The sequence below is a fragment of the Oncorhynchus nerka genome, unplaced genomic scaffold (assembly GCF_034236695.1).
Source record: "Oncorhynchus nerka isolate Pitt River unplaced genomic scaffold, Oner_Uvic_2.0 unplaced_scaffold_3223, whole genome shotgun sequence".
Lineage (NCBI taxonomy): Eukaryota > Metazoa > Chordata > Actinopteri > Salmoniformes > Salmonidae > Oncorhynchus > Oncorhynchus nerka.
Window position 1 is genome coordinate 1 of NW_027038077.1, and position 22,369 is coordinate 22,369.

General features: G+C 49.1%; 1 protein-coding gene and 1 pseudogene across 1 annotated transcript; one reads left to right on the forward strand and one right to left on the reverse strand.

Moving 5' to 3' along the window:
* The first annotated feature begins 5,979 nt into the window (after nucleotides 1-5,979).
* Nucleotides 5,980-12,775, forward strand: LOC115122466 (exosome complex exonuclease RRP44-like). The gene is made up of 6 exons (XM_065014424.1): nucleotides 5,980-6,013; nucleotides 6,103-6,139; nucleotides 6,385-6,553; nucleotides 11,823-11,981; nucleotides 12,091-12,213; nucleotides 12,393-12,775. The coding sequence occupies exons 1-6, from the start codon at nucleotides 5,980-5,982 to the stop codon at nucleotides 12,459-12,461; spliced, it is 591 nt and encodes a 196-aa protein (XP_064870496.1). The 3' UTR covers nucleotides 12,462-12,775.
* A 590-nt stretch (nucleotides 12,776-13,365) lies between these two features.
* Nucleotides 13,366-21,830, reverse strand: LOC115118382 (protein aurora borealis-like; annotated as a pseudogene).
* Nucleotides 21,831-22,369: the final 539 nt, after the last annotated feature.

A 22,369-nucleotide genomic window follows, 5' to 3' on the forward strand; every position in this document is an offset into this window, starting at 1 on the left:
CATGCACTTCGTTCAGTTACATGTGCTAATAAAGTTTATTAAATTGAATGATAATTCTTCCTCCAGGCCTCGCTGACGTACGCCTGAGGCCCAGATGAGGATTGATGACGCCAACATGAATGATGACACCACCAAGAGCTTACGAGGCCTGAACAGACTAGCCAAGATCCTGAAGAAACGGAGGATAGAGAAAGGGTGAGGTTTCGAGACCTGAACAGACTAGCCAGGATCCTGAAGAGAGGATAGAGGAAGAGGTTACTAGACCTGAACAGACTAGCCAGGACCCTGAAGAGACAGGATAGAGAAAGAGTAAGAGGTTACGAGGCCTGAACAGACTAGCCAAGATCCTGAAGAGACAGGATAGAGAAAGGGTGAGGTTTCGAGACCTGAACAGACTAGCCAGGACCCTGAAGAGACCGAGGATAGAGAAAGAGTAAGAGGTTACGAGGCCTGAACAGACTAGCCAGGACCCTGAAGAGACAAGATAGAGTAAGAGGTTACTAAACCTGAACAGACTAGCCAGGACCCTGAAGAGACAAGATAGAGAAAGGGTAAGAGGTTACGAGACCTGAACAGACTAGCCAGGACCCTGAAGAGACCGAGGATAGAGAAAGAGTAAGAGGTTACTAAACCTGAACAGACTAGCCAGGACCCTGAAGAGACAGGATAGAGAAAGGGTAAGAGGTTACTAGACCTGAACAGACTAGCCAGGATCCTGAAGAGACAGGATAGAGAAAGAGTAAGAGGTTACGAGACCTGAACAGACTAGCCAGGACCCTGAAGAGACAAGATAGAGAAAGAGTAAGAGGTTACTAAACCTGAACAGACTAGCCAGGACCCTGAAGAGACAAGATAGAGAAAGGGTAAGAGGTTACGAGACCTGAACAGACTAGCCAGGACCCTGAAGAGACAAGATAGAGAAAGAGTAAGAGGTTACTAAACCTGAACAGACTAGCCAGGACCCTGAAGAGACAAGATAGAGAAAGGGTAAGAGGTTACGAGGCCTGAAATAGACTAGTCAGGACCCTGAAGAGACAGGATAGAGAAAGAGTAAGAGGTTACGAGGCCTGAACAGACTAACCAGGGGACCCTGAAGAGACTGAGGATAGAGAAGGTGAGGTTACGAGACCTGGAACACTAGCCAGGACCCTGAAGAGATGATAGAGAAAGGAGTAGAGTTCGAGAGCCTGAACAGACTAGCCAGGATCCTGAAGCAGATGATAGAGAAAGAAGGAGGAGACCTGAACAGAGGACCCTGGAAGAGACAGGAGGAGGAAGGGTACGAGGCCTGAACAGACTAGCCAGGACTCTGAAGAGACAGGTGATAGAGGAAAAGGGTAAGAGGCCTTCACGCCAGGACCCTGAAGAGACAGGATAGAGAAAGGGAGAGGCCTTGAACAGACTAGGCAGGGACCCTGAAGAGACAGGATAAAGAGAAAGGGTAAGAGGCCTGAACAGACTAGCCAGGACCCTGAAGAGACAGATAGAGAAAGGGTAAGAGGCCTGAACAGACTAGCCAGGACCCTGAAGAGACAGGATAGAGGAAGGGTAAGAGGCCTGAACAGACTAGCCAGGACCCTGAAGAGACAGGATAGAGAAAGGGTAAGAGGCCTGGTTGAAGAGACTAGGGTAAGAGGCCTGAAACAGACTAGCCAGGACCCTGGAAGAGACAGGATAGAGGAAGGGTAAGAGGCCTGAACAGACTAGCCAGACCCTGGAAGAGACAGGATAGAGAAAGGGTGAGGTTACGAGAACCTAGCGTCAGACCCTGAAGAGACAGGATAGGGAATAAGAGGCCTGAAAGAGCTGGTGGACCCTGAAGAGACAGGATAGAGAAAGGTGAGGTTACGAGACCTGAACAGACTAGCCAGGATCCTGAAGAGATAGAGAAAGGGTGAGGATAGAGACCTGGAACAGACTAGCCAGACCCTGAAGAACAGAGGCCTGAACAGACTAGCCAGGACCCTGAAGAGACAGGATAGAGAAAGGGCAAGAGGCCTGAACAGACTAGGCAGGACCCTGGAAGAGACAGGATAGAGAAAGGGTAAGAGGCCTGAACAGACTAGGCAGGACCCTGAAGAGACAGGATAGAGAAAGGGCAAGAGGCCCGAACAGACTAGCCAGACCCTGAAGAGACAGGATAGAGAAAGGGTAAGAGGGCCTGAACAGACTAGGGCAGGACCCTGAAGAGACAGGATAGAGAAAGGGTAAGAGGGCCTGAACAGACTAGGCAGGACCCTGAAGAGACAGGATAGAGAAAGGGTCTGTGATGTCAGTAGTTGATAATCTTTCCCTAACTGTTGAAAGAGACTGATCATTGTGGGAACCGTGGCAGATTGATGTATTCTCTTTGAAGGTGATTAGTTGGTTGATGGATTAATTGTGTTTATTGATCTGGTTGCTGGTGTCATTAATCTATATGTTGTACTCTGTGGAATGTATAAATACATGTCTTTGTTGGTAATCTAACATGGTGGCTTTCCCGTTGTGTGTTTCAGTGCGTTGACTCTCTCTCACCCGAGGTTCGCCCACATCGACAGTGAGACTCACGACCCATAGACCTACAGACCAAGGAACTCAAGCACGCTTCTTTAGAATATAGAATTTAAAATAAGGTTTTTAGAATATAGAATTTAAAAATAAGGCTTTTTAGAATTTAGAATTTAAACAAGGTTCTATTCATGGGGCTTGAAACTGTGCTGTCGCTTTGACCCTGACTCGTGGTTTAAACTTCAACAAGTTCATCTGAATCTGCATGAATATTGACAGGCTTTTTGTTGCCTGTCAAAGCATCCTGCTGTTTCCAGTTGTACCTTGTCACTGGGTTATAACATCCAGCAGTAGATCTCTGCTCAGAGACTTGATGTTCACGCTGTATCGGTGGGTTCAAATTCAAATAACTTTATTTTTCCCCAGGGAGACCAACTCGATGGTGGAGGAGTTCATGTTGCTGGCCAACATCTCAGTAGCTCAGAAGATTTATGATGAGTTCTCAGAGTGCGCTCTTCTCAGGAAGCACCCTGCCCCTCCTCCATCCAACTACGACATCCTCAACAAGGCTGCCAAGTCTAAGGTACATCTACGTATTCAGACTGACTAGACATCAACATCTAAAACAAGTCTAATGACATCTATATATTCAGACTGACTAGACATCAACATCTAAAACAAGTCTAATGACATCTATATATTCAGACTAGACATCAACATCTAAAACAAGTCTAAGGTACATCTATATATTCAGACTGACTAGACATAAACATCTAAAACAAGTCTAATGACATCTATATATTCAGACTGACTAGACATCAACATCTAAAACAAGTCTAATGACATCTATATATTCAGACTAGACATCAACATCTAAAACAAGTCTAATGACATCTATATATTCAGACTGACTAGACATCAACATCTAAAACAAGTCTAATGACATCTATATATTCAGACTAGACATCAACATCTAAAACAAGTCTAAGGTACATCTACGTATTCAGACTAGACATAAACATCTAAAACAAGTCTAATGACATACATCTATAGACACTAGACACAACATCTAAAACAAGTCTAATGACATCTATATATTCAGACAATACATCAACATCTAAAACAAGTCTAATGACATCTATATATTCAGACTAGATCTATCTATAACAAGTTCTAATGACATCTATATATTCTATAGACAATACTTCATCTATAACAGTCTAATGAAGAACACATCTATAGACAACCTTCTATCTATATGTAGTCTAATGACGTACATGACTAGACATACTTCATCTATCAGTCTAATGACAGTCTTGATATTCAGACTGACTAACAATACAAACATCTCAAACAAGTCTAATGACATCCATCTTAGAACCTTCATCTAAAATGTAGTCCTAACGTTGACTTGTTTCTATCATCAGTCTAATGTAGTCTCATCAGTTGACAATGTTTCAACATCTATCAGTCTAATGACAGTCTCTAATTTCTATAATCAGTCTAATGTAGTCCTAAGACAATTGTTCTATCTAAAATCAGTCTAATGACCTCCTAATGACAATACTTCTATCTATCAGTCTAATGACAGTCCTAGACAATACTTCTATACATCAGTCTAATGACAGTCCTAACGTTGTTGTTTCTACATCAGTCTAATGCAGTCCTATAACAATACTTCTATCTATAACCAGTCTAATGACAGTACATCTATAGACAATACTTCTATCTACATCAGTCTAATGTAGTCCTATAGACAATACTTCTATCTATAACCAGTCTAATGTAGTCCTAACAATACTTGTTTCTGACATCAGTCTAATGTGGTACATCTATGAACAATACTTCTATCTAACCAGTCTAATGTAGTCCTAACAATAGTTTCTATAACCAGTCTAATGTAGTCCTATGACAATTTCTATCTATAACCAGTCTAATGGGGAGTACTTCTATCTATAATCAGTCTAATGACAGGTACATCTATAGACAATACTTCTATCTATAACCAGTCTAATGACGGTACATCTATAGACAATACTTCTATCTATAACCAGTCTAAGACAGGTACATCTATTGACAATACTTCTATCTATCAGTCTAATGTAGTCATCTATAGACAATACTTCTATCTATAACCAGTCTAATGACAGGTACATCACAATACTTGTTTCTGACATCAGTTAATGTAGTCCTAGACAATTGTTCTTTCTGACATCAGTCTAATGTAGGGACAATACTTGTTTCTTACATCAGTCTAATGACATGTTTCTGGACAGGAGTCCTAACGTTGTTGTTTCTGACATCAGTCTAATGTAGTCCTAACGTTGTTGTTTCTGACATCAGTCTAATGTAGTCCTACGTTGTTGTTTCTGACATCAGTCTTAATGTAGTTCTGACATCATAATGTACTAATGTTGTTGTTTCTGACATCAGTCTAATGTAGTCCTAACGTTGTTGTTTCTGACAGTCTAATGTAGTCCTAACGTTGTTGTTTCTGACATCAGTCTAATGTAGTCCTAACGTTGTTGTTTCTGACATCAGTCTAATGTAGTCCTAACGTTGTTGTTTCTGACATCAGTCTAATGTAGTCCTAACGTTGTTGTTTCTGACATCAGTCTAATGTAGTCCTAACGTTGTTGTTTCTGACATCAGTCTAATGTAGTCCTAACGTTGTTGTTTCTGACATCAGTCTAATGTAGTCCTAACGTTGTTGTTTCTGACATCAGTCTAATGTAGTCCTAACGTTGTTGTTTCTGACATCAGTCTAATGTAGTCCTAACGTTGTTGTTTCTGACATCAGTCTAATGTAGTCCTAACGTTGTTGTTTCTGACATCAGTCTAATGTAGTCCTAACGTTGTTGTTTCTGACATCAGTCTAATGTAGTCCTAACGTTGTTGTTTCTGACAGTCTAATGTAGTCCTAACGTTGTTGTTTCTGATCAGTCTAATGTAGTCCTAACGTTGTTGTTTCTGACATCAGTCTAATGTAGTCCTAACGTTGTTGTTTCTGACATCAGTCTAATGTAGTCCTAACGTTGTTGTTTCTGACAGTCTAATGTAGTCCTCACGTTGTTGTTTCTGACAGTCTAATGTAGTCCTAACGTTGTTGTTTCTGACATCAGTCTAATGTAGTCCTCACGTTGTTGTTTCTGACATCAGTCTAATGTAGTCCTAACGTTGTTGTTTCTGACATCAGTCTAATGTAGTCCTCACGTTGTTGTTTCTGACAGTCTAATGTAGTCCTAACGTTGTTGTTTCTGACAGTCTAATGTAGTCCTCACGTTGTTGTTTCTGACAGTCTAATGTAGTCCTAATGTTGTTGTTTCTGACATCAGTCTAATGTAGTCCTCACGTTGTTGTCCCTCCCCTCAGGACATGGTGATCCACGGACTCGGCCAAGGCTCTAGCTGACTCTCTAACGCGGCCCAGGTCTGACATCAGTCTAATGTAGTCCAACACCTTGCTGCGTATCCTAGCAACAGCTGCATGATGCAGGCTGTGTACTTCTGCTTCGGGATGGACAGTGATCAGTCTATGGACTGGCCTCTCCATCTACACACACTTCACCTCACCTATCAGACGGTGAGAACACACCTTCACCTCACCTATCAGACGGTGAGAACACACACTTCACCTCACCTATCAGACGGTGAGTCACTTCACCTCACCTATCAGACGGTGAGAACACACTCTCTCTCTACTCCTGACTGGTCCACACTCCCCCCCCCACCTCTGACTGGACCACCACTACCCCCCTTCTCTACCTCTGACTGGACCACACCCCTCCTCTACTCCTGACTGGTCCACCCCCCACCCCCTTCTCTACTCCTGACTGGTCCATCACACCCCCTTCCTCTACTCTGACTGGTTCTGATGTGATTGTAACCTCTACAGATACTCTGACATCATCGTGCATCGGCTGCTGGCTGTAGCCATTGGAGCAGACAGCACTTACCCAGACCTGATGGACAAACACAAGCAGTCTGCCCTCTGCAACAACCTCAACTACAGACACAAGATGGCCCAGTACGCACAGCGAGCCTCTGTAGCCTTCCACACACAGGTACTGGACCCACAACACACTGACGTGTTAGAGCCCTAACCTTCCACACACAGGTACTGGACTCACCCAACACACTGACCTGTTAGAGCCTCTGTAGCCTTCCACATCAGGTACTGGACTCACCCAACACACTGACCTGTTAGAGCCTCTGACATCAGTCAGGTACTGGACTCACCCAACACACTGACCTGTTAGAGCCTCTGTAGCCTACCACATCTGACAGCCTGTAGGTACTGGACTCACCCAACACACTGATCTGTTAGAGCCTCTGTAGCCTACCACACACAAGGTACTGGACTCACCCAACACACTGACCTGTTAGAGCCTCTAGCCTTCCACACAGTCAGGTACTGGTCCAACACACCAGGCTCCACAGGTACTGGTTGTTTCCACACAGTCTAAGTCCAATGACCTGTTCAGGTACTGGACTCACCCAACACACTGACCTGTTAGAGCCTCTAGCCTACAGTTTCTGACAGTCTAATGTAGTCCTAACGTTGTTGTTTCCACACACAGGTACTGGAGTCCAACAACGACCTGTTAGAGCCTTTCTACCACACACAGGTACTGTTTCTGACTCACCCAACACACTGACCTGTTAGAGCCTCTGGCCTTCCACACATCAGGTACTGGACCCACCCAACACACTGACCTGTTAGAGCCACTAGCCTACCACACACAGGTACTAGTCCAACACACTGACCATCAGTCTAACCCAAGTCACTGACCTGCCTCTGAGCCTACCACACACAGGTACTGATCCCACACACAGGTACTGGACATCACCTACCACACACAGGTACTGGTACTCACCCAACACACTGACCTGTTAGAGCCTCTAGCCTTCCACACACAGGTACTAATGTAGTCCTAACTCTGTTGTTTCCACATCAGGTACTGGACCCACCCAACACACTGACCTGTTAGAGCCTGTAGCCTCCACACACAGTGTACTGGACTCACCCAACACACTGACCTGTTAGAGCTGTAGCAATGTACTCCTAACGTTGAGCCTCTGTTCCACACACAGGTACTGGACATGTACACTCCAACACACTGACCTGTTAGAGCCAGTCTAGCCTTCCACACACAGGTACTGGACATCACCCAACACACTAACATGTTAGAGTCATTAGCCTTCCACACAGGTACTGGACTCCTGTTGCCTTTACCACACAGTCTACTGGACCACACACAGTTGTACTGGACTCACCCAACACACTGACCTGTTAGGCCTAGCCTACCACACACAGGTACTGGACCCACCCAACACACTGACCTGTTAGAGCCTCTGTAGCCTACCACACACAGGTACTGGACATCAGTCCAACAGTCCTACTGACATCAGTCTAATGTAGACTCACCCAACACACTGACCTGTTAGCCTAATGTACCACACACAGGTACTGGACTCACCCAACACCTAACCTCCTGTAGCCACACAGGTACTGGACAACACACTGACCTGACATCAGCCTAATGTAGCCACACAGGTACTGGACTCTGTAACACACTGACCTGTTGTTTCTGATCACACGTGACCCACCCAACACACTGACCTGTTAGAGCCTCTAGCCTTCCACACACAGGTACTGACTCACCCAACACACTGACCTGTTAGAGCCTCTGTTAGCCTTCCACACACAGGTACTGGACCCACTAACACACTGACCTGTTAGAGCCTCTGCCATCCACACACAGGTACTGGACTCACCCAACACACTGACCTGTTAGAGCCAGCCTACCACACACAGGTACTGGACTCACCCAACACACTGACCTGTTAGAGCCACTGTAGCCTACCACACACAGGTACTGGACTCACCCAACACACTGACCTGTTAGGAGCCTACCACACAGGTACTAGTTCACCCAACACACTGACCTAGAGCCTATGTAGTCCACACACAGGTACTGGACCCACCCACACACAGGTACTGGAACCCAACACACTGACCTGTTAGAGCCTCTAGCCTACCACACACAGGTAGACTCCAACACACTGACCTGTTAGAGCCTCTAGCCTTCCACACACATGGTGATCCACACAGGTACTGGACTCACCCAACACACTGACCTGTTAGAGCCTCTGTAGCCTACCACACACAGGTACTGGACCCCCCTGCAACACACCTGACAACTGGCCTTCCACACACAGGTACTGGACTCACCCAACACACTGACCTGTTAAGAGCCTCTGGCCTCCACCAGGTACTGGACTCACCCAACACACTGACCTGTTAGAGCCTCTGAGCCTACCACACACAGGTCCTGACTGGTCCACCCAACACACTGACCCTTCAACACCTTGGCTGGTCCTCCCACACACAGGTACTAGACTCACCCAACACACTGACCTGTTAGAGCCTCTGTAGCCTACCACACACAGGTACTGGACTCACCCAACACACTGACCTGTTAGAGCCTCTTAGCCTACCACACACAGGTACTGGACTCACCCAACACACTGACCTGTTAGAGCCTCTAGCCTTCCACACAGGTACTGGACTCACCCAACACACCCAGCCTCTAGCCTGTACCACACACAGGTACTGGACTCACCCAACACACTGACCTGTTAGACTCTCTACAACATTAACCCACCACACACAGGTACTGGACTCACCCAACACACTGACCTGTTAGAGCCTGTACTGTACTGGCCTACCACACACAGGTACTGGACTCACCCAACACACTGACCTGTTAGAGCCTCTGTAGCCTACCACACACAGGTACTGGACTCACCCAACACACTGACCTGTTAGACCCTAGCCTACCACACACAGGTACTGGACTCACCCAACACACTGACCTGTTAGAGCCTCTAGCCTTCCACACACAGGTACTTAGAGCCTCTGTAGCCTACCACACTCTGTAGCCTACCACACACACTGACTGGACCCACCTACCACACACAGGTACTGGACTCACCCAACACACTGACCTGTTAGAGAGCCTGGACTCACCCAACACACTGACCTGTTAGAGCCCTACCACACAGGTACTGGACCCACCTACCACACACAGGTACTGGACTCACCCAACACACTGACCTGTTAGAGCCTCTGGGCCCACCACACACAGGTAGCCTACCACACACAGGTACTGGACTCACCCAACACACTGACCTGTTAGAGCCTCTAGCCTCCACACACAGGTACTGGACCCACCCACACACAGGTACTGACCTGTTAGAGCCTCTGTACTAGCCTACCACACACAGGTACTGGACTCACCCAACACACTGACCTGTTAGAGCCTCTAGCCTACCACACACAGGTACTGGACTCACCCAACACACTGACCACCTTCCACACACAGGTACTGGACTCACCCAACACACTGACCTGTTAGAGCCTAGCCTACCACACACAGGTACTGGACCCACCTACCACACACAGGTACTGGACTCACCCAACACACTGACCTGTTAGAGCCCCTCTAGCCTACCACACACAGGTACTGGACCCAACTGGACTCACTTCCCACACACTGACCTGTTAGAGCCTCAGCCTTCCACACACAGGTACTGGACCCACCCAACACACTGACCTGTTAGAGCCTCTAGCCTGTTAGACCTCTAGCCTCCACACACAGGTACTGGACTCACCCAACACACTGACCTGTTAGAGCCACTGTGGAGCCTACCACACACAGGTACTGGACTCACCCAACACACTGACCTGTTAGAGCCTCTGTAGCCTACCACACACAGGTACTGGACTCACCCAACACACTGACCTGTTAGAGCCTCTAGCCTACCACACACACTGGACTCACCCAACACACTGACCTGTTAGAGCCTCTAGCCTACCACACACAGGTACTGGACTCACCCAACACACTGACCTGTTAGAGCCTCTAGCCTACTGGACCCACACACAGGTACTGGACCCACCCAACACACTGACCTGTTAGAGCCTCTGTAGCCTTCCACACACAGGTACTGGACTCACCCAACACACTGACCTGTTAGAGCCTCTAGCCTTCCACACACAGGTACTGGACCCACCCAACACACTGACCTGTTAGAGCCACTGTAGCCTACCACACACAGGTACTGGACTCACCCAACACACTGACCTGTTAGAGCCTCTGTAGCCTACCACACACAGGTACTGGACTCACCAACACACTGACCTGTTAGACCCACACACACTGGACACACTGACCTGTGGACCCACCTACCACACACAGGTACTGGACTCACCCAACACACTGACCTGTTAGAGAGCCTACCACACACAGGTAGACCCACCTACCACACACAGGTACTGGACTCACCCAACACACTGACCTGTTAGAGCCTCTAGCCTTCCACACACAGGTACTGGACTCACCCAACACACTGACCTGTTAGAGCCTCTGTAGCCTACCACACACAGGTACTGGACCCACCCAACACACTGACCTGTTAGAGCCTCTAGCCTTCCACACACAGGTACTGGACCCACCCAACACACTGACCTGTTAGAGCCTCTGTAGCCTACCACACACAGGTACTGGACCCACCCAACACACTGACCTGTTAGAGCCTCTAGCCTACCACACACAGGTACTAGACTCACCCAACACACTGACCTGTTAGAGCCTCTAGCCTACCACACACAGGTACTAGACTCACCCAACACACTGACCTGTTAGAGCCTCTAGCCTACCACACACAGGTACTAGACTCACCCAACACACTGACCTGTTAGAGCCTCTGTAGCCTACCACACACAGGTACTGGACCCACCCAACACACTGACCTGTTAGAGCCTCTAGCCTACCACACACAGGTACTAGACTCACCCAACACACTGACCTGTTAGAGCCTCTAGCGTACCACACACAGGTACTAGACTCACCCAACACACTGACCTGTTAGAGCCTCTAGCCTACCACACACAGGTACTGGACCCACCCAACACACTGACCTGTTAGAGCCTCTAGCCTACCACACACAGGTACTAGACTCACCCAACACACTGACCTGTTAGAGCCTCTGTAGCCTACCACACACAGGTACTGGACTCACCCAACACACTGACCTGTTAGAGCCTCTAGCCTTCCACACACAGGTACTGGACTAACTATTTAACCAGGAAGTCCCATTGAAGACGAGGGACCCATTTTTACAAAAGGACAACTAGGTCATATTCATTAGTGCACTAGCAAATTTCTTTGCAACGGAAATTGAAAAATAACATTTCTTACTGGACATTTCCGGGTAGTCGCTCCCTGTTTCCATCTGTTTGACGAGATAATGTGTCGTTTCCTCCAGCTGTTCTTCAAGAGCAGAGGCATCCTGAACGAAGAGGGCTTCATCCTGTTTGTGAGGAAGAACGCCATCATCGTCCTCATCCCTAAGTTTGGTCTGGAGGGAACGGTGTTCTTTGAGAACAAAGATAAACCCAGCCCCAAACTGATCTTCAACGAAGAGGTACCCTCGTTGTGTGTCAGAGAAAACTAAAGCTTTTTTTTTTTGTGTGTATGGATCAACTGTAACTGTGTGTGTGTGTGTGTGTGTGTGTGTGTGTGTGTGTGTGCAGGCTCCTAGTCTGACGGTGGAGGGCCACTCCTTCAACATGTTTGACAAGGTCAAAGTGACAATCAGTCTGGATGCGTCCAACGTCCAGCACCAGAAGATCAGGATGTCCCTGGTCGAACCTGTGGTACGTTTGTTGTTTCAAACTGAATCTCTCTGTAATTACAGAGATCCTATGGTGGTTATTTCCATGAAGTACAACCACGTTCAGGTAACGGTTTGTGTCCGACGAGGTAAAATAGCCATCTGTCATGTCAAATCACTCATTTCAGGCTTGGACATGTAACTAATATGGTTGTTTTCTAGATCTCTGGAGTGAGTGTGGCGCCGTCTGAACCAGAACCAGAGGTCAAGAGAGCTAAACTGGACCGTTGAACAACACCATCCTCAGACTGAAACTCTTCTCCGAGCTCAGTTTAGAGTTATTTTAAATGTTTAGCTTTTCTTTTCTACATTACAAGCACAGAACATCCTGTGGTTAATATGTTTATGATTTTAAAACCTTCAGTCAGAACCTTTTTTCCTTGACTTAATGTCATCCTTCCAGGTAAATGTTAATGGGATGCCAGTAACCTGTAGAATGGGATGATATATTGTATTTCTAGTCCTGACCGGTCTATTCTGGAAGGAATGTTACCTTGTAAAACTCTCAATAAAGCTCTTGGTTTTAGCCAATATTCCTTTTCTCATCTCTTTGTCTAGTCTCTGTTTTGTGATTGGAATAGGTGCATTTAGCCCATGTTCCTTTCTCATCTCTTTGGCTAAATGCACCTATTCCAATCACAAAACAGACTAGACAAAGAGATGAGAAAGGAACATGGGCTAAATGCACCTACTCCAATCACAAAACAGACTAGACAATGTTCCTTTCTCATCTCTTTGTCTAGTTTGTGATTGGAGTAGGTGCATTTAAATCACATGTAGCCAGGAAACTGAAGAGTAGCCCAGTTGTACAACATTTAATGTGGCTCAGTGGTCTAGTCAGAACGTTACACTCATTCAATAACACTTCCTCCATAAAACATGTCATTTAATCAGCTGATGGTGGCTTTGTTTAAAGGGGAGCTCTGCAGTTATACAAATATTTATAACAAAATGTACAATAAAAATCATTTTATCACAATTCACATTCCCGTAATTGTTTAACTGATTAAAAATAATGCTAAATTCACAATCAACAAGAATATAAAATGTATAAATACATAACTGAAAGTCAAGTTTCATCTGTCCCTTGTTCATGTCAACACTACGTTTTCCAAAATAGCACCTTATTCCCACAGGGCTCCAAAGTAGTGCACTACTGACCAACGCCCACAGGGCTCCAAAGTAGTGCACTACTGACCAACACCCACAGGGCTCCAACGTAGTGCACTACTGACCAGGGCTCCAACGTAGTGCACTATATAGGCTGCCATTTCAACTCCACTACGAGGGATAGCTAGCGCCAATAGGAATTCATTTCAAGGTTCATTTGTGCGAATGGCGGCATCTAAATATTGTCACTTAGCCGGGGTGTTATTCAGTACACGATTCACTCTAAACAAGCGTTTGGCAACAGTTTGTTTCTATTGGACAAATTCAGGTAGGTTCCATGTCTAGAGTAAAGGGTTTCCAACAGAATCCGACTAATGAATACACCCCGACACGGCTGCTTTAAAACGTGGCAAAACATCATTGGCTTCAGCTGGGAGGTTAAAGGTGGGAGGGGCTTCCTTGTGTTCTCCTCCAATCAGCTCACTCAATGGTGTTGAGGAAAAACAGTCTGGAAAACAAAAAAAGTATTCTCCATAAGCTGTACCACGTCAATCATGGTTCAGCAATGTGTAAACTCACATTAAATACCATCCAATTCTGGTGTCAGAGGAAAACCCTAAACATTGTCAAAGGCTCCAGCAACCAAAGTTATTCTCTCTGCTACACAAGAGGTACCGGAGTACCAAGTCTGGGACCAAAAGTCTCCTGAACAGCTTCTACCCCCAAGCCATTAGACTGCTGAACAGCTTCTACCCCCAAGCTTCTATTAGACTGCTGAACAGCTTCTACCCCCAGGCCGCCAGACTGCTGAACAGCTTCTACCCCCAGACTGCTGAACAGCTTCTATCCCCAGACTGCTGAACAGCTTCTATCCCCAGACTGCTGAACAGCTTCTATCCCCAGACTGCTGAACAGCTTCTATCCCCAGACTGCTGAACAGCTTCTACCCCCAGGCCGTCAGACTGCTGAACAGCTTCTATCCCCCAGGCCGTCAGACTGCTGAACAGCTTCTACCCCCAGGACGTCAGACTGCTGAACAGCTTCTACCCCCAGGCCGTCAGACTGCTGAACAGCTTCTACCCCCAGGCCGTCAGACTGCTGAACAGCTTCTACCCCCAGGCCGTCAGACTGCTGAACAGCTTCTACCCCCAGGCCCCCAGACTGCTGAACAGCTTCTATCCCCCAGGCCGTCAGACTGCTGAACAGCTTCTATTCCCCAGGCCGTCAGACTGCTGAACAGCTTCTATCCCCAGACTGCTGAACAGCTTCTATCCCCCAGACTGCTGAACAGCTTCTATCCCCAGACTGCTGAACAGCTTCTATCCCCAGACTGCTGAACAGCTTCCCCCCCAGACTGCTGAACAGCTTCTATCCCCCAGACTGCTGAACAGCTTCTACCCCCAGGCCCCCAGACTGCTGAACAGCTTCTATCCCCCAGGCCGTCAGACTGCTGAACAGCTTCTATTCCCCAGGCCGTCAGACTGCTGAACAGCTTCTATCCCCAGACTGCTGAACAGCTTCTATCCCCAGACTGCTGAACAGCTTCTATCCCCAGACTGCTGAACAGCTTCTACCCCCAGACTGCTGAACAGCTTCTACCCCCAGACTGCTGAACAGCTTCTACCCCCAGACTGCTGAACAGCTTCTACCCCCAGGCCGTCAGACTGCTGAACAGCTTCTATCCCCAGCCCGCCAGACTGCTGAACAGCTTCTATCCCCCCAGGCCGTCAGACTGCTGAACAGCTTCTATCCCCAGACTGTTAAACAGCTTCTACCCCCAGACTGCTGAACAGCTTCTACCCCCAGGCCGTCAGACTGCTGAACAGCTTCTATCCCCAGCCCGCCAGACTGCTGAACAGCTTCTATCCCCAGACTGCTGAACAGCTTCTACCCCCAGACTGCTGAACAGCTTCTATCCCCAGACTGCTGAACAGCTTCTATCCCCAGACTGCTGAACAGCTTCTATCCCCAGACTGCTGAACAGCTTCTACCCCCAGACTGCTGAACAGCTTCTATCCCCCAGGCCGTCAGACTGCTGAACAGCTTCTATCCCACAGACTGCTGAACAGCTTCTACCCCCAGACTGCTGAACAGCTTCTACCCCCAGGCCGTCAGACTGCTGAACCGCTTCTATCCACCAGGCCGTCAGACTGCTGAACAGCTTCTATTCCCCAGGCCGTCAGACTGCTGAACAGCTTCTATCCCCAGACTGCTGAACAGCTTCTATCCCCAGACTGCTGAACAGCTTCTATCCCCCAGGCCGCCAGACTGCTGAACAGCTTCTATCCCCCAGACTGCTAAACAGCTTCTACCCCCAGACTGCTGAACAGCTTCTACCCCCAGGCCGTCAGACTGCTGAACAGCTTCTATCCCCAGCCCGCCAGACTGCTGAACAGCTTCTATCCCCCAGGCCGTCAGACTGCTGAACAGCTTCTACCCCCAGGCCCCCAGACTGCTGAACAGCTTCTATCCCCCAGGCCGTCAGACTGCTGAACAGCTTCTATTCCCCAGGCCGTCAGACTGCTGAACAGCTTCTATCCCCAGACTGCTGAACAGCTTCTATCCCCAGACTGCTGAACAGCTTCTACCCCCAGACTGCTGAACAGCTTCTACCCCCAGGCCGCCAGACTGCTGAACCGCTTCTATTCCCCAGGCCGTCAGACTGCTGAACAGCTTCTATCCCCAGACTGCTGAACAGCTTCTATCCCCAGACTGCTGAACAGCTTCTATCCCCAGACTGCTGAACAGCTTCTATCCCCAGACTGCTGAACAGCTTCTATCCCCAGACTGCTGAACAGCTTCTATCCCCAGACTGCTGAACAGCTTCTACCCCCAGGCCGTCAGACTGCTGAACAGCTTCTATCCCCCAGGCCGTCAGACTGCTGAACAGCTTCTACCCCCAGGACGTCAGACTGCTGAACAGCTTCTACCCCCAGGCCGTCAGACTGCTGAACAGCTTCTACCCCCAGGCCGTCAGACTGCTGAACAGCTTCTACCCCCAGGCCGTCAGACTGCTGAACAGCTTCTACCCCCAGGCCCCCAGACTGCTGAACAGCTTCTATCCCCCAGGCCGTCAGACTGCTGAACAGCTTCTATTCCCCAGGCCGTCAGACTGCTGAACAGCTTCTATCCCCAGACTGCTGAACAGCTTCTATCCCCAGACTGCTGAACAGCTTCTATCCCCAGACTGCTGAACAGCTTCTATCCCCAGACTGCTGAACAGCTTCTATCCCCAGGCCGCCAGACTGCTGAACAGCTTCTACCCCCAGACTGCTGAACAGCTTCTACCCCCAGGCCCCCAGACTGCTGAACAGCTTCTATCCCCCCAGGCCGTCAGACTGCTGAGCAGCTTCTATTCCCCAGGCCGTCAGACTGCTGAACAGCTTCTATCCCCAGACTGCTGAACAGCTTCTATCCCCAGACTGCTGAACAGCTTCTATCCCCAGACTGCTGAACAGCTTCGTCAGACTGCTGAACAGCTTCTACCCCAGACTGCTGAACAGCTTCTACCCCCAGACTGCTGAACAGCTTCTACCCCCAGGCCGTCAGACTGCTGAACAGCTTCTATCCCCAGCCCGCCAGACTGCTGAACAGCTTCTATCCCCCCAGGCCGTCAGACTGCTGAACAGCTTCTATCCCCCAGACTGTTAAACAGCTTCTACCCCCAGACTGCTGAACAGCTTCTACCCCCAGGCCGTCAGACTGCTGAACAGCTTCTATCCCCAGCCCGCCAGACTGCTGAACAGCTTCTATCCCCAGACTGCTGAACAGCTTCTACCCCCAGACTGCTGAACAGCTTCTATCCCCAGACTGCTGAACAGCTTCTATCCCCAGACTGCTGAACAGCTTCTATCCCCAGACTGCTGAACAGCTTCTATCCCCAGACTGCTGAACAGCTTCTATCCCCCAGGCCGTCAGACTGCTGAACAGCTTCTATCCCCCAGACTGCTGAACAGCTTCTACCCCCAGACTGCTGAACAGCTTCTACCCCCCCCAGACTGCTGAACAGCTTCTATCCCCAGGCCGTCAGACTGCTGAACAGCTTCTATTCCCCAGGCCGTCAGACTGCTGAACAGCTTCTATCCCCAGACTGCTGAACAGCTTCTATCCCCAGACTGCTGAACAGCTTCTATCCCCCAGGCCGCCAGACTGCTGAACAGCTTCTATCCCCCAGACTGCTAAACAGCTTCTACCCCCAGACTGCTGAACAGCTTCTACCCCCAGGCCGTCAGACTGCTGAACAGCTTCTATCCCCAGCCCGCCAGACTGCTGAACAGCTTCTATCCCCCAGGCCGTCAGACTGCTGAACAGCTTCTATTCCCCAGGCCGTCAGACTGCTGAACAGCTTCTATCCCCCAGGCCGTCAGACTGCTGAACAGCTTCTATCCCCAGACTGCTGAACAGCTTCTACCCCCAGACTGCTGAACAGCTTCTACCCCCAGGCCGTCAGACTGCTGAACAGCTTCTATCCCCCAGACTGCTGAACAGCTTCTACCCCCAGACTGCTGAACAGCTTCTACCCCCAGACTGCTGAACAGCTTCTACCCCCAGACTGCTGAACAGCTTCTACCCCCAGGCCGTCAGACTGCTGAACAGCTTCTACCCCCAGGCCGTCAGACTGCTGAACAGCTTCTATCCCCCAGGCCGTCAGACTGCTGAACAGCTTCTACCCCCAGACTGCTGAACAGCTTCTACCCCCAGACTGCTGAACAGCTTCTACCCCCAGACTGCTGAACAGCTTCTACCCCCAGGCCGTCAGACTGCTGAACAGCTTCTATCCCCCAGGCCGTCAGACTGCTGAACAGCTTCTATCCCCCAGACTGCTGAACAGCTTCTACCCCCCAGGCCGTCAGACTGCTGAACAGCTTCTACCCCCAGACTGCTGATCTGGCTTTTTAACTCTGCATCGTTGGGTTTGGGCTCATCAGGAAGCATTTCATGGTTACCTCAGTCTTAGTGTGGGTTCCGTTACCTCGGTGTGTCTGCTGTGGGTTCCGTTACCTCGGTCTTAGTGTGGGTTCCGTTACCTCAGTGTGTCTGCTGTGGGTTCCGTTACCTCAGTGTGTCTGCTGTGGGTTCCGTTACCTCGGTCTTAGTGTGGGTTCCGTTACCTTGGTCTTAGTGTGTCTGCTGTGGGTTCCTTTACCTTGGTCTTAGTGTGTCTGCTGTGGGTTCCATTTCCTTGGTCTTAGTGTGTCTGCTGTGGGTTCCGTTACCTCAGTGTGTCTGCTGTGGGTTCCGTTACCTTGGTCTTAGTGTGGGTTCCGTTACCTTGGTCTTAGTGTGTCTGCTGTGGGTTCCGTTACCTCAGTGTGTCTGCTGTGGGTTCCGTTACCTTGGTCTTAGTGTGGGTTCCGTTACCTTGGTCTTAGTGTGGGTTCCGTTACCTTGGTCTTAGTGTGTCTGCTGTGGGCTACGTTACCTTGGTCTTAGTGTGTCTGCTGTGGGCTACGTTACCTTGGTCTTAGTGTGTCTGCTGTGGGTTCCGTTACCTTGGTCTCAGTGTGGGTTCCGTTACCTTGGTCTTAGTGTGTCTGCTGTGGGTTCCATTACCTTGGTCTTAGTGTGTCTGCTGTGGGTTCCGTTACCTTGGTCTTAGTGTGTCTGATGTGGGTTCTGTTACCTTGGTCTTAGTGTGTCTGCTGTGGGTTCCGTTACCTTGGTCTTAGTGTGTCTGCTGTGGGTTCCGTTACCTCGGTCTTAGTGTGTCTGCTGTGAGTTACGTTACCTTGGTCTTAGTGTGTCTGCTGTGGGGGAAGACCTCGTCGGGGTTGTGTGCTGCGTCAAACGACTCCTTACTCTGGCTGTCTGAACTCATGGCATCTATCAGGCTGGCAGTGCCAGCGTATGTGTTGTAACCACTGTCCACCTACACAGAGCAAACAGGCAGTTCAAATCACTCCCATTAACATGGTCGTCAAAAATATAAGAATAATTCAAAGTTTAGTCAGTAGACGGCCCTCAGGATACAGACCTGCATGCTGTTATCATAAGGGATGCTGCTTCCTTCAGCTAGCAGAGACACAAACATATGAGACGCCTCCGCTGCCATCACGCCGCCCCCACACGGGAGCTGGTCAACCGGACACCAACAGGAGTCACACCTCCTTCCTCCTCCTCCTCCTCTTCCACAGGGAGGTCCACTTCCACCTCGCCGTTCTCCTCCACCTCCTCCTCCATCTTCACTGAGTCCAACAGAGGCTGGTCCATCCCCGAACCCCCCTCACACAGCCTCTCCATCCCCAGCAGACCCCCACTGGTCCTGGGTAAACACGGCACCGGAGAGGGGGAACAGGAGCCCATGTCCATGGGTGGTAGTGAAGTAGAAGGACACATATTGCCCTGGTCCAGGAGGGAAGGGTTGGGGGAGATGGTTGGGGGAGAGGCCCAGCAGCGGGCTCTGGGTCTGAGCTGAGGGTTGACCTGGGTCCGGCCCGGGGCTGGAGGGAGGAGCAGAAGCGGATGGGGGGAACAGCCGTCTACATAGGGGCTCTCTGTACAGGAGTTGATGTCCATGTCTAGGGAACACCTTCAGGGGTCACGGCTCAGCTTCCTCCTCTCTCCTAGACAAGAAAGACAATCACGGCATCACTCAAATGACCAACAACATGGATACCTTTTTCACCTAATGACTTGACTCAACAGGTCGAGGTCCGTAAAGATGACTGTGAATCTGCACAGACATATTCAATCAGTTTCCATAGATACCGTCTCCAAAGCCGCATCATGTTTATGGTATAACAGAACATTTAAGACACATTATGCCAATAAGGACATAAAACAGCTCTTTAACAGACTCGTATACCTGCTATGGGTGTCTGTGTGAACTGTGGCCCGATGGGGACAGGGCAGGGACTGGAAGCCAGCAGGAGAAGACCGCTCAGGGCACAGGGGGCTGGTGACACTTCCCAGGCTGTAGGTTCGGTAACGACCCTGGATAGGGCTGGATGAGAAAAGACCCTTTGAAACAAAGAGAGAGAGACAGCGTCTCATTAAAACAGCAAGAGACAAAACAAGCGCTTACGTCTTTATTTGAAATCCTTTGTGATTCTTCCTCAAACAGATTCCCTCCTAGATGTTATACACAGTACCACTTTAGAAGGAATATAGCATCTGCTATAGCAGAGCTGTCCTGTTCCCGGAGAGCTACCCTCCTGTAGGTTCTCACTCCAACCCTGTTCCTGGAGAGCTTAGAACCAAAGCAACAAACCACACTTGCTGTATGTTTCCCTTAAACTGTAATTGTACACACTGGTCAGACACCATTGACATTGAACAGTGGCACACTTACAGTGGAGGGGGTCAGGGCAGACATGCCAGACAACGGACAGGACAGAGGAGAGGCGCTCATGGGTGAGAGGAAATCTCTATCCCCTCCCCCTTCTCCCCCAGGGGGCTCTCCCTCCCCTCCTCCTCCTTCTGGGCTGGGGGGGTTGGAGGACTCCGAGCCACTCCCTTGGCCATCCAGAAACAACTTCCGTCTCAGAGACGAGGAGCTCAGGGTCTCCTGAACCTGATCCTGCTGAGACACCTCCTTCAATCTGTAGTATTCTCCTGGGGTGGGCGAGGGACAGCCGAGAGAGAGAGAGAGAGACAGACAGAGACAGAGAGGTTAGTTGGGCAGTTGGGTAATATCTGCACAGAGACAGAGAGGTTAGTTGGGCAGTTGGGTAATATCTGCACAGAGATAAACATGACGTGTATGGAGTGTTCACAGACATGTAAAGGTGTACCTAATATTTTGTCCAGGTGGAAGTCCACAGGTAAGGACAGGACTGTCTGGCAGCCTACTGTGGTTTTTTTAGTTGGTAGTGGCTCTTCTAGTATCAGTGGGGACATGGAACCTGAAGATAGAAACATTTACACATTTAACATCCATAGAAATGGCTGAACATAAGTTATTCAGGAAATAGAAAATAAAACACTATAATGTGTGTGTGTATGTGTTGAGTGAAAAGCGACTCAACTCCAACTCATTGGATTCACTTACTCTTCCCAAAGTGCATCTGTGCTGATTTCTGTTTGCTTGTTGGTTCGGTCCATGGTGAAGGCACAATGGCGCCTTTAGTGAAAAACTGCTCGATGGCATTCTGACGTTTCTCCTCGATGTCAGAATCCATCCTGGATGTTTTCAAAAAACAAAGCTGTTACCAGACCAATAAACCAATACCCCCAACCTCTCAGCAGCGGTTCTATTTCAAAGTGCTCCCCATTTCTCTTGTGTGCATTGTTAACCTTAACCTGGTCAGAGTTCCTCACCTGGTCTGACTGCAGTACATGGACTGGTTACTAGGTCCTCACCTGGTCCGACCTAGGTACAAGGACTGGTTACTAGTTCCTCACCTGGTCTGACTGCAGTACAAGGACTGGTTACTTGTTCCTCACCTGGTCTGAGTGCAGTACATGGACTGGTTACTAGTTCCTCACCTGGTCTGACTGCAGTACATGGACTGGTTACTAGTTCCTCACCTGGTCTGACTGAGGTACAAGGACTGGTTACTAGTTCCTCACCTGGTCTGACTGCAGTACAAGGACTGGTTACTAGTTCCTCACCTGGTCTGACTGAGGTACAAGGACTGGTTACTAGTTCCTCACCTGGTCTGACTGCAGTACAAGGACTGGTTACTAGTTCCTCACCTGGTCTGACTGCAGTACATGGACTGGTTACTAGTTCCTCACCTGGTCTGACTGCCTGGTCTGGTTACTGCACCTGGTCTACATGGACTGGTTACTAGTTCCTCACCTGGTCTGAGTGAGTACAAGGACTGGTTACTAGTTCCTCACCTGGTCTGACTGCAGTACAAGGACTGGTTACTAGTTCCTCACCTGGTCTGACAGTACATGGACTGGTTACTAGTTCCTCAGGACTGGTTACTAGTTCCTCACCTGGTCTGACTGAGGTACAAGGACTGGTTACTAGTTCCTCACCTGGTCTGACTGCAGTACAAGGACTGGTTACTAGTTCCTCACCTGGTCTGACTGCAGTACATGGACTGGTTACTAGTTCCTCACCTGGTCTGACAGGTACA